This window comes from Cebus imitator, unplaced genomic scaffold (genome assembly GCF_001604975.1).
Source record: "Cebus imitator isolate Cc_AM_T3 unplaced genomic scaffold, Cebus_imitator-1.0 Scaffold519, whole genome shotgun sequence".
NCBI classification, from domain to species: Eukaryota; Metazoa; Chordata; class Mammalia; order Primates; family Cebidae; genus Cebus; species Cebus imitator.
Genome location: NW_016107834.1, coordinates 1,264,206 through 1,276,856, shown reverse-complemented (window position 1 = coordinate 1,276,856; position 12,651 = coordinate 1,264,206). Strand labels below are relative to the sequence as shown.

The following is a 12,651-nucleotide window of genomic DNA, read 5'->3' as shown; positions in this document are numbered from 1 at the left end:
CCCGAGTAGCTGGCGCATGCCACCACACTGAGCTAATTTTTGTATTTTTAGTAGAGACGGGGTTTTACCATGTTGGCCAGGCTGATCTCAAACTCCAGACCTCAGGTGATCCACCTGCCTTGGCCTCCCAAAGTGCTGGGATTACAGGTGTGAGCCACCGTGCCCAGCCGGGATCCCATCTCTGTTTAAAAAATGTGTTATCACTTATTGTACAGATGGAGAAACTGAGGCAGAGGCATTAAGTAACCTGCCCAAAGTTACACAGCTGACAGCATGATGAGGAGGAGTCAAATCTAGTACCAGACATGGGGAAGACTGCTTCTTTTTTGCTCTTTTAAACACCATTAGAACGTGATGGGTATCGTGGCTCATACCTATAATCCTAGCACTGGAAAGCCGAGGCAGGAGGACTGCTTGAGGCTCTTGGCCTAGGCAACTCAGTGAGATGCCATTTACAAATAAACAATAAAGAAATTAGCTGGGCGTGGTGGCACACACCTTCAGTCCCAGGTACTTGGGAATGTCACTTAATGCCACTGAACTGCATATGAACTGCATATTAAAATGGCTAGGCCCCGCAAGGTGATTCACCTTAATGCTGGCACTTAGGGAGGCCGAGGTGAAAGTATTCTCTTGAGGCTGGGAGGTCAGGGCTGCAGTGGACGTGTGATTAAACCACTTCACCCTAGCCTGGGCAACAGAGCAAGCCCTGTCTCTGAAAACAAACAAAAAACTATATGATGAAATATACATAAAATCTGCCTTTTTAGCATTTTTTATTTTTTCGAGACAGAGTCCCACTATGTTGCCCAGGCTGGTCTTCAACTCCTGGACTCAAGTGATCCTCCCGCCAGGGCCTCCCAAAGCATTGGAAAGACAAGTGTGAGCCACCGCGCAAGGCCTATTTTAACATGCAGTTTTGTGCACAGTTCAGTGGCATCGAGTACATTCACTAAGTTGTGCAACCATCCCCACCGTCATCTCCAAAACGTTCTCATCCAACCAAATTGAAGGTCTGTCCCCATTAAACACTCCCTACTCTCTTCCCCAGCTCTTGGGTACCACCCGTTTTATTTATTTAATTTTGGTAGAGACGAGGGCTGGGGGGCGGGGGAGGCTGCGTTGGCCAGGCTGGTCTCAAACTCCCAAGCTGAAGAGATCCTTTTACCTCAGCCTCCCAAAGTGCTGGGATCACAGGCGTGAGCCACCGCGTCCTTTTCTAGGATGATGAAGACATCCCACAACGAGTAGTTGTCCTCCACCCTGGCAAAAAGCAAGTTAGGAGATGGAAACACCCAATATCCGTCCCGCTAGGACCAGCGGAGACCTCACTGTTCCGGATCTCCCAGTGTCAGCCTAGCACCCTACGCGGCGAGGACCCGCCCCCGCCCCCACGTGACCCGCGCTCTCCCGCGCGGAGGGCGGTGGCCTCGGGTGGATCGAACCACTGCAAACGCCCGAATGGGGCGAAGCAGGAGGTGACGGCCGTTAGGGAAGAATTGGGGGTAAGCGATTAAAGCAACTCGGATACATTTTTGTATCGCGCCAGATAGTCGTCCCTCTAGTCGTGTGGGCCGCCTCTGGCTCGCCCTGAATTCCTTTTCTATTTTGGAGTTGTCCGTCCTTTTGCCCAGTCAGTAGACAAGTTCAAGTGACCCACACGGACAGGGGGACATTAGTAATGTAAGCTAAACGGTTTGCCTAACAAAAGGCTGAGACGGCCTGAACAATCGCCTTTTGAGCCTCCAGTTTTCTATGGTATTAACTGTTAAGTTAGAGGACATTTTCATAGCATTTCGCATACTAAAATGATTTTGGGTCTCCGCTTTCGGCGCTACAAATAGTTCAGTCTCGACCCGCAGCGCCCGACGGGAGAGGAAAGGGGCGGCTGCCATGTTGGACGGAACCATAGCCTGCCACACACGGGGTGGTCAATGCTCCCATGAGTTTACTGATGGATAGAAACAACCTTGACGAATGGGATTAAGCACTTTCGTGTCACAAAAATGTCAGTTCGGTGATTTTCGGACGCGGTCCTGCGGATGTAAGTCCTCTTATTCTCATCATGAGGGCCCAAGGCGTGGGTGCGCCCCCCGCCCTGCGGCCTTGGTGTGGCCTCCCGGTCGCACGCACATGGCTGGGCTGTAGCCGGCGCGGCGCGCGGTGCGGCCTGGGAGAGTCGGAAGCGCGGTGGCCGCGGAGCTCTGCGGGGAGGCAGCGTTGGGCCCATGCAGGACGCGGAGAACGTGGCGGTGCCTGAGGCCGCCGAGGAGCGCGCCGAACCCGGCCAGCAGCAGCCGGCCGCCGAGCCGCCGCCAGACGCGGGGCTGCCGCGGCCCGCGGGGCCTGGCGCTCCGGAGGCAGCGGGGACCGAGGCGGTTAGTGAGGAGGTGGCGGCCGCCGAGGCCGGACCGGAGCCCCAGGTAAGGACCGAGGTGGAGGCGGCCTCCGGCCCATCCAAGTCGCCTTCGCCGTCGGCCGCCGAGGAGCCGCCCGGGTCGCATGTCGAGCCCCGAGCCCCGGCACAGGAAGAGGCCCGGGGGAAACAGGTCCGGGACGAGCGCGCCGACAGCCGAGCCCAGGCGGCGTCTGAGGACGCTGGAGGAAACGAGGGCAGCGCGGCCGAGGCCGAGCCCCGGGCGCTGGAGAACGGCGACGCGGACGAGCCCTCTTTCAGCGACCCCGAGGATTTCGTGGACGACGTGAGCGAGGAAGGTGAGGGCACCCGGGGCGGGGGCGGCGAACTGCGCGGGAGCGTGTCTGGGGTACCCGAGGTGGGAGACGCGGTCGGGCTGTGCCACCGGTTCGTGCAGAAGTCCCAGCGAGGGTATCCGTGTGTTCCCGAGAAGCCACCTTGTAGGAGGTTCCCGAGTGCCAGCCCTGGAGGTGTTCTGAGAACCCAGCACCTCCCCTTTTGTAGAAAAGGGGGCTAGATAGAGCCCACTTTGGAAGCTAGGCATTTGTGAGACTATCTGAAATCTGTGAGGGTGGGAGAGGGCTCCAGGGGGACTCCGTTATGACTGGGTGTGCCTGTGCCGTGAGTGTTGCTGCTGAGGGTACAGCAAAAACCGACAACCCGGTGTCAAGCTTGCGGGTCTGCGTGTCCCCAGAGCTGACGCGTCAGACCTTCCAAGGTCGGGATCGTAAGTAACAGGTTGTGGCAGAGCCGGTGATTCTGTCTTCCTGTCCCGCAGAATTGTCCACCTCCAGAGACTTCCCTAGTGGGACAGGCAGTCCCTGCCAAATTCCAGTTTGGTTTTCCTTTATCCCCCCCTCCCCCACGGTAAACCTGTAAGGCGAGTTATTTTTCCAGGTTTTAAAGTTGTTGATAACAGCCTGCTTTGCTTTCATCTCTACCTTGATTGGATTTACAGGCATATTTCTGCTTCCTGCCTGAAGGCGCTCCTCTCCTAAAGTGACTTCTGATGAGAGCTGATCTCATTTGTTTTTGCTTTGTTTTTAGCCGTCTTAAGTCTTTTAAGTTGGGAACACATCAGCCTGTCTATTGGCTAAGTTAATACTGGAGTGAGAAAAATAAAAATACTCTTGCTGACACAGCCGGTGATACACTAAGGCAATTTAGGGAACAACATAGAGTTGCCAACTTATAATTTAAATGTTTTTTTTATTTTTTTGAGACGGAGTTTTGCTCTGTCACCCAGGCTGGAGTGCAGTGGCACGATCTCGGCTCACTGCAGCCTCTGCTCCCGGGTTCAAGCAATTCTGCTGCCTCAGCCTCCTGAGTAACTGGGACTACAGGTGTGCGCCGCTATGCCCAGTTAATTTTTGTATTTTAGTAGAGATTGGGGGTTTCACCAAATTGGCCAGGCTGGTCTTGAACTCCTGACCTCATGATTCGCCCGCCTTGGCCAGTTTAAATGTATTTTTAAAAGGCTATCAGAAATATAAAAATCAGCCAGGTGTGGTGGTGCACACCTGTAGTAGTCTCAGGTACTTGGGAGGCTGAGGCACTAGAATCACTTGAACCCAGGAGGCTGAGGTTTCAGTGAGCCGAGATCCCATCACTGTACTCCAGCCTGGGCAACAGAGTGAGACCCTGTCTCAAAAAGTGAAACAGTGAAGAATAAAAAGGCTGTCAGTGACTGTGACCATTGTTATATTGCACTTTTTTTCATGAAAGACTAAATATTAGCATGAAAAGCAGGAAGGACACCACAAACTAGTGAAGACCTTGGGAGCATCTAGTCTAAGTCCTTTGCTCCTGAGGAAACGTGTCCCTGGAGGTGGAGTAGGCTGCTGAGAATTTCCGGTGGGTCAGCACTGCTTGGGGTCCCCCAGGCTCTCCTGCTCAGAACAGTGTTCTTTGTAGCACTTCAATTTTTCTTAGATTTTGAAATCAAAACTTTTGGTTTAGTGATTGTTTTGAGCCTTTGGATATTCTGCTGAGTTTTCGTTGTTTGTTTGTTTGCTTGTTTTTAAATAGAGACAGGGTTTCACCATGTTAGCCAGGCTGGTCTTGAACTCCTGACCTCATGATCCTCCGGCCTTGGCCTCCCAAAGTGCTGGGATTACAGGCGTGAGCCACCACGCTGAGCCTGAGTTGTTTTTTTAAAGTATTATTTGAGCCCATCGAATTCACAAATTTCTAATATGTAAGTTCTTTCTGGAATTGGGAAAAGCCAGAGGATGCTAATATGACCACAAGGTTGGCTGGGCTGGGTGATGACTGTGGGTCATCCTGAAGGTGCAGTGTTGGCCAGAGTGACAGGTGAGGCATCTGGTCCTGGGGAACTCAGGCTCAGCAAGCCAGCATTTCTCATGGTTGTGATTGGTAACTCAGGTAGGTTTTGTGTTTTATGAGAAGAGCTGCTCTTCAGGGTCAGTGTGCAAGACAGTATATGACTGTCAGTTCTTTCCAGAAGGGGTCAGGTCTTCCAGGAAGCAGACCAGAGATGGCCTGGAGTCCCTGTCTTGCTGCCTTTAGGTTTTTGGTACAGATTAGCATTCCAATCTGTAATTATCCTTTGAGGTTAATGTTTCAGCTGCCTTTGGTGTTTGGTGAAATAAATATGTGATCAGGATTTTGGCTCATTAACTATTTTTTCTCTTTCTGTTTGCTATTTAGTGTTGAGAATTGTTCCCTTCTATTTTTCCTGGAGACAGATTGGGAATCCGTGACCAAGGTGATGTGTCTTCATGGTGTAGTTACTTCATATATTTCTTTCCTAGGTGTGGGCAGGTTCTTCTAGTCTAGATGCTTTGAGCTTGTGGGAAAGGAGTATACAGCTTATGTAAAAGCTGAGCCTTTTATTTTTATTGCAAGCCTTGTAAATTCAGATCAGGCTTTCACGACATTTAATTGCCTTTTAGGTCTCCCCCTGCTCCTCAGAAGGAAGAGGGCTGAAAGTTGAGTGGATCACCAGTGCTCAGTGATGTCAGTAATCACAAATGTGTAATGAAAGCCAGAAAGGCCGGGTTCAGGGGACTCCACATAGCTGAACAGGTGGAGGCTCCTGCAGGGTGGCGTGCCTGGAAAGCACAGGGAGGCCCTGTGCTTGTCTTCCATCTGCTTCTTTGTGTTTTCTATAACGTCTGTTATAATAAGGTGGCAAACCTAGCTCCCTGAATCCTGTAAGCTGTTGAAGCAACCCAAGAAGTGGGGAATAGTGGGAACCCTGCTTTGGAGGTTTTCGGTCAGAACTGGAGATGACAGCCCACTACTTACAATTGCCATCTGAAATGGGTACCCTTCTTTGGGACTGAGCCTTCAGCCTATGGGATCTGATAATAATTCCTGGTAGATAGTGTCTGAATTGGGTTAAGTTGGAGGACACTCAGCTGGTAGCCCCTAGGGAACTACTTGATATGGACCCACATCTGGTGTCAGAAATGGGTTGAGTGGCGTATGAGTAGGATAAACGCTTTGCTCCATCCCTATCTCCTGTGTTGATCCTTCGAGATTTTTAACATAGGGAATGTTGGATAACTAGGGTTTTGGACGAAGGTGCCTGGTGGTGGGCCGATCAGGAAGCTCACCACAGGTGGCTTCCCTCTTTGGTTTTTTTCCTGATCCCGTTGAATGGCTCTCCGGTTCACTGCCTTGAAAACATGAAAATAACTGGGAACAGGAGGTGGGAGAAGAGTTACTATTTTCATCCCAGTTCACTCAAGAGAGTTTTTCCTCCTTGAATAATTTCTAGTAGTTTGAATTCACAGCACAAATGTGCTGCGAATATATTGAGCATTTAAATATTTACTTGTTTGCTAAAATCTTCTGTAAAAGTCAGTTTTCATTGACACTGGGATGGGGTTCTGCCTAGATGTTGCTAGAAACCTTTCAAAATCTAGGGATCTCTGAAAGATCTAACATTGGATATTCTTTAGATTTTCTTCTTCATTTGCATTTTGCGTTGTTAAAAGCTTTTTATAGTTACTGTCTTCTGGGCTTTGGTTATTGCCAGAACTTAACTGACATACCTTGACTGTTGACATTTCTGTCAAAGCGAGAGAGAAGAGTCCCAGTCTCCCAACTTCTCACGTTTAAATTCTGAAACAAGCTAGGGTTGGGGTTTCTTTTACTCACAGCGAAAGCATTTAGATGATTCATTGTCACTTCCTGGATATTTGTTCAGTGTGTCCAGTTAATGTGTTAATGTTTTTCTTAGTAGAAATGGTCATGTGACAAATCTCTGTCTCTTTAAGAATTACTGGGAGATGTACTCAAAGATCGACCCCAGGAAGCAGATGGAATTGATTCGGTGATTGTAGTGGACAATGTCCCTCAGGTAGGACCTGACCGACTTGAGAAACTCAAAAATGTCATCCACAAGATCTTTTCCAAGTTTGGGAAAATCACAAATGATTTTTATCCTGAAGAGGATGGAAAGACAAAAGGGTGAGTGTTCGCCTGTGAGAGAAGTCTCATCTGTGTCTGGCACCTTGTGATGAAGGAGTGTTGCACTGCTGCCTCGCCCGGGCACGTGGGCCATTCACTTTTTCAGGCCGCCCTCAGCAGGAACCTCTCCAAAGCAGTGAATGAGAAGATGATAAAGTTTGTTTTTTTTAGTTAAGGTTTTAAAGTTTTTAAAATTACCTAGAATAGGCCAGCATGATGGCTTATACCCAAACTCCCAACACTCTTGAAGACTAAGGCCAGGAGTTTGAGGCTGCAGTGAGCTATGATTATGTAGCTGCACTCCACCCTGGGTGACAGAACAAGACTCTGTCTCTCAAATAAATGACATAAAGTAAAAACTAACTAGAATAGTTTTAGTTTCTAGAAAAATTTATCAAATGTAGGTAATCCTACTGTGTTTTTATGTTGGGCAGTCATTTGAAGGGTAGCCTCTTGACCCTTGGTTACTCGTGTTACAATGAAACGTTCTCTGAGGTCCTTTGTAATGTTGCCTGTAATACACAATATTAGGCTCTTTTAAAGATTTTATTCATTTTTGAGACAGAGTCTCACTCTCTTGCCCAGGCTGGAGCGCAGTGGTGCGATCTCAACTCACTGCAGCCTCTGCCTCCCAGGTTCAAGCAGTTCTGCCCTAGCCTCCCAAGTAGCTGGGCTTACAGGCACATGCTACCACGCCTGGCTAATTTTTGTATTTTTAGGAGAGAGGGAGTTTTGCTGTGTTGCCCAGGCTGGTCTGGATCTCCTGAACTCAAGTGATCTGCCCACCTCTGCTTCCCAAACATGATCCACAGCGCCCGGCCACAAGTTTTTTAAAAAAAAAAAACAGCTTTATTGAGATAATCGATACATAATAAATCTGCATAGTTTTAAAGTATACAGTTTAATAGATTTTGATGTGTACACTTCATGAAACCATCGCCACAGTCATGGATGTTTTGATTAACTTTTCTATAATTTATAATCATAAAACTAGAGACTTGAATCTTCTGGTTAGGTTTCCCTCTAAGTTAGGGAGCTCCTTGGCTGTGGGTCTGTCCTCTGTGTGACTGCCTTAGGCTCGAGGCAGGAAGAACAGCACAGAGAACTCCTGGTACAGAGAGCTTGCCCATGGAGAGGGGTGGGGCAGACAGTGCGTACCTGCCCAGCCTTATGGTGTGGGTGTGTATGAATGGCCCTGTCTCACTCAGGTATATTTTCCTGGAGTATGCATCCCCTGCCCATGCTGTGGATGCTGTAAAGAACGCTGACGGCTACAAGCTGGACAAGCAGCACACGTTCCGGGTCAACCTTTTCACGGATTTTGACAAGTAAGTTCAGACTTGGCCATGAGGAAGTGGACATTGACGTGCAAGTGACCGGCCGTGCCTGGGTGGTTTGGTGCTTCTCTGTGGGCGTTGGTGCCTGTCAGAATGTTCATGTCCTTTCTGGTCAGGCTTCCGCAGGGCCACAGGACCATTTCACAGCCCTGCCCCAAGCTCCTGGCCTGTAGCACCCCTTCCGGTTATGCCAGTCACAGCCCGGGGGGTGGGGAGGCAGGAGTGCAGTAGGGCTATGCTGGACCCCTCATGGGGTGCTCTTTCCAGTCATCAGGGCGTGGGGTTCGACAGTCTCCTTTCTCCTCTAGGTATATGACCATCAGTGATGAGTGGGATATTCCAGAGAAACAGCCTTTCAAAGACCTGGTGAGTGCCCTGAAACCTGCATCTCAGTGGTTTAAAGCAGTGCTGCTGCTGGGACGCGGTGGCTCACACCTGTAACCCCAACACTTAGGAAGGCTAAGGTAGGGGGATCCCGTAGTTCCAGGAATTCAAGACCAGCCTGGGCAACAAAGTGAGACCCCCTCTTTACAAAAAGTAAGCACATAAATTAGCTGGGCCTGGCATGTGCCTGTATTCCTGACCACTTGGGAGGCTGAGGTGGGAGGATCACTTGAGCCTGGGAGGTTGAGGCCCCCGTGAGCTATAATTGTGCCACTGGGCTCTAGCCTGGGCAACAGAGCAAGAGCCTGTCTCAAAAAAAAAAGAAGAAGAAAGAAAAGAAAAGAAATGCTGGATGGTGTGTTGACTTGAGGTTAAGGTGTGACTTGGGAGTTGAGGGTGTGGACTGAATTTGTCATGTCTTTAAGAGCAATAGTTGCGAATGAGTTTTTTTTTAAATTAATGAAATGTTATATTCCTTGCCTTTTTTTTTTGTATAAGGGGAATTTACGTTACTGGCTTGAAGAGGCAGAATGCAGAGATCAGTATAGTGTGATTTTTGAGAGTGGAGACCGCACTTCCATATTCTGGAATGACGTGAAAGACCCTGTCTCAATTGAAGAAAGAGCGGTGTGTATTTGCTGCCACTGGGGGCGGGACTCACCTCCCCTGTTTTCTTAACAAAGTGGAATTTTGTTTCTGTCAGAAAACTGAAAGAGCAGGTGACGTTTTATTTTCTTTGAGATTACTTTCTGAAAACAACTTATTTTATTCCTCTTCCAGCTTTGAAGTAGATCCTGAGAAGTGAACAGGCTTTGTGTATTTCAGTTAAGAGTTTGCAGAATAGATTTACTGTAGGAAGGTCTTGATGTTTTATGTTTTGCACTGCCTTTTTCTGCAGAGATGGACAGAGACATATGTGCGTTGGTCTCCTAAGGGCACCTACCTGGCTACCTTTCATCAAAGAGGCATTGCTTTATGGGGGGGAGAGAAATTCAAGCAGATTCAGAGATTCAGTCACCAAGGGGTTCAGCTCATTGATTTCTCACCTTGTGAAAGGTAAGCTGCTAGAAAAACGCCAGTGGAGTTTCTATACTTTTCACCCCATGCCAGCCTTCTATAGGTAGTCTTTAATTTTGTAGCATTTCAAACTTCGTAGAAAGATAGGCGTGTGGAGAACGCTGGTGTGCTTTACTGAGATCTTCTCACATTTGATTGCCTTTGCTTCATCCTCTGTTGTCTCTGTGTAGATACTTTTCCTGAGCCATTTGTAAGTTGAAGTAACATGTCCCTTTAGCCCTGAATGTGTATTCCTAGAAATAGGATTTTGTTCGCATCACCACAGTGTAGGCACTGACTTCATGGATTTAACGTTGTTTTAACATTTGATTGCATTGCCATGTTCTAATTTTGTTACTTGACCTAATAGTTCTGTATATTATTTACTTTCCTTCAGGATCTAGTCCAAGGTCACATGTTTTACAGATAATAAATTTTCCTTGCTCTGTCACCCAGGCTCGGTGCCATTGCAGGCTCATTATAGGTAGCCAGAGCCTCCCAAGGTCAAGTGATTCACCCACCTCATCCTCCTGAGTAACAGGGACCACAGGCACATGTCACGACTTATAGCTAATTTTACTTTCTGTAGAGATGTCGGTCTCACTTTGTTGCACAGGCTAGTCTCAAACCCCTGGGCTCAAGTGTTCCTCCTGCCTTGACCTCCCAGAGCACTGGGATTACAAGTGTGAGCCACCGCACCCAGCCAAGCCAGGGTTTTTGATCTAGCTAATCTGGTTGTCTGAGCCCTGCTAGGGAAAGGCACAGTTGTGGAAGGCAGTATGAGGGCGAGATGGGGCTGTTCTGCTTTGCCCTCATGGGTTGTGTCTGCCTTCCCCTCTGATGTAAAGGACTGTCTGTTAACACTGTGTGAACTGAGTGAGCAGGTGCAGTAGCTCCAGACAAGCCAGCAGTCAGGTAAATAATGGCTGGGAGGAACCTCTAGGCTCTAAAGTTTCCCATCAGACTTATGCTAGCTTTTGAACTGGATGGGACTTTTTTTTTTTTTTTTTTAAGATGGAGGTTCGCTCTTGTCGCCCAGGCTGGAATGTAATGGCATGATATCAGCTCACTGCAGCCTCCCCTTCCCAGGTTCTAAGCGATTCTCCTGCCTCAGCCTCCCGAATGGCTGGGATTAGAAGCGCCCGCCACCATGCCCAGCTAATTTTTGTATTTTTGTTAGAGGTGGGGTTTCACCATGTTAGGCTGGTCTTGAACTCCTGACCTCAGGTCATTCACCTGCCTTGGCCCCCCAAACTGTTGGGGTTACAAGAATGAGCCACTGTGCCCAGCTGTATTTTATTTTTTTTTTAACCTTGTTAGTCTTAACTAAACATTGGTAAAGAGAATTCTGACCAGGCACAGTGGCTCATGCCTGTAATCCCAGCACTTTGGGAGGCCAAGGTGGGTGGATTACCTGAGCTCAGGAGTTTGAGACCAGCCTGGCCAACATGGTGAAACCCCATCTCTACTAATAATACAAAAGTTAGCTGAGCATGGTAGCAGGCGCCTATAATAATGCTAGCTACTCAGGAGGCTAAGACACAAGAATTGCTTGAACCCAGGAAGTAGAGGTTTCAGTGAGCCGAGATCATGCCATTGCACCCCAGTCTGAGCAACAGGGTGAGATTTTGTCTCAAAAAAAAAAAAAAGATAGAATTCCACACTGCATCTCCCTCTAGATCACTCAGCAGACTTGTATAGGATCTGCGTGATTTTTCCTGTGCTGATCTTGGATAAACTGGAATGCCTGCAGTGTGTTGACACCAAGAACGAACAAGCGCTGCTTCTGCTTCCCACTCCGCTTGGGATCTCTTGGGGCTGGGAGAGTGTGGTGTTTGGGGACAGAGTTGGTTCCATGAGTTCTGACTGCTTGTTCTGGTTGCACAGACAGACTGTGATCCTCCCGGGAGAGGAGGATAGCATGCAGTGTTGCCTCCCTCTCTTCTAGGTACCTGGTGACCTTTAGCCCCCTGATGGACACGCAGGATGACCCTCAGGCCATAATCATCTGGGACATCCTTACGGGGCACAAGAAGAGAGGTTTTCACTGTGAGAGCTCAGCCCATTGGCCTATTTTTAAGTAAGTGGATCATTGTAACAACCCCTGTAGCCTTTTGTCTTATAATTGGAATACCCTGGCACTTCTGTTTTCTTCTTAGGTGGAGCCATGATGGTAAATTCTTTGCCAGAATGACCCTGGATACGCTTAGCATCTATGAAACTCCTGTAAGTGGCTTCAGTGATGGGAAACACTCATCCCGTCCTTGCTTGTAATTGGGGTGTGGTGCCTTTACTTACTTGTGCTGGAAGAGGAGGAGGAGGTTTCACAGATCGCAGTAAAGGCCTGTCTCCAGCGCAGCTGTGGGAAGCCCTGGATGGGAGTTAATGCAGTGGGCTTCGGAACCATGGCTTGCAGCGGTGGATGGGTGGGTGGGTTCACCGTCACCCTCTCCTCGCAGTGCTCGCTAGGCAAACTCACATCAGACTCATTTCTTTTTGTGAAAAGTTACGTGTGTTACTGAGACACTGACATGATTTGACTCAACTGTAACCTTCCCCTTTTTTTTGGCCAGTCTATGGGTCTTCTAGACAAGAAGAGTTTGAAGATCTCTGGGATAAAGTGAGTGTTCTTATTAATTTGGTATCTTAGTGTGTTGAGGCTGCTTAACATAATACCAAAGGCTGGTTGCTTATTACAGCAGAGATGTCTTTCTCCCAGTTCTGGAGTTTGGGAGACCATGCCTGTAGACTGGTGAGAGCCCACTTCCTCATGGACAGCCCCTCAGTCCAGCCTCACCTGGTGGAAGGCTTCTGGGTCCACTTCTGTAAAGGTCCTCATCTCATTCCTGAGGGCTTCATCCTCATGACCTGCTCAGCTCCCAAAGCCCCCACCTAATGCCATCACCCCAGGGGTTAGAATTTCAGCCTCCGAATTTGGGGTTCATAGATGTTTTCTACTGCAGTTGGTTTCCTTTATTTGCTCTCTCGTTTAGTACTTTTTTTCTTTTTTTTTTTTTT

General features: G+C 48.5%; 1 protein-coding gene across 2 annotated transcripts in view; it reads left to right on the top strand.

Moving 5' to 3' along the window:
* The first annotated feature begins 1,413 nt into the window (after window positions 1–1,413).
* The window catches only part of EIF3B (eukaryotic translation initiation factor 3 subunit B), a 24,130-nt gene continuing 12,892 nt past the window's right edge, over window positions 1,414–12,651 (top strand). Inside the window, exons 1-9 of one of the 2 annotated variants that reach the window (XM_037733353.1) lie at window positions 1,414–1,505; window positions 6,664–6,856; window positions 8,065–8,184; window positions 8,502–8,559; window positions 9,076–9,204; window positions 9,476–9,633; window positions 11,582–11,713; window positions 11,793–11,859; window positions 12,207–12,253. In XM_037733353.1, coding sequence (XP_037589281.1) covers window positions 8,506–8,559; window positions 9,076–9,204; window positions 9,476–9,633; window positions 11,582–11,713; window positions 11,793–11,859; window positions 12,207–12,253 — 587 coding nt within the window. In that variant the 5' untranslated portion in view covers window positions 1,414–1,505; window positions 6,664–6,856; window positions 8,065–8,184; window positions 8,502–8,505. Of the gene's footprint in view, window positions 2,716–6,663; window positions 6,857–8,064; window positions 8,185–8,501; window positions 8,560–9,075; window positions 9,205–9,475; window positions 9,634–11,581; window positions 11,714–11,792; window positions 11,860–12,206; window positions 12,254–12,651 lie in introns of both variants that reach the window. The other variant, XM_017514191.2, reaches the window with a different exon arrangement.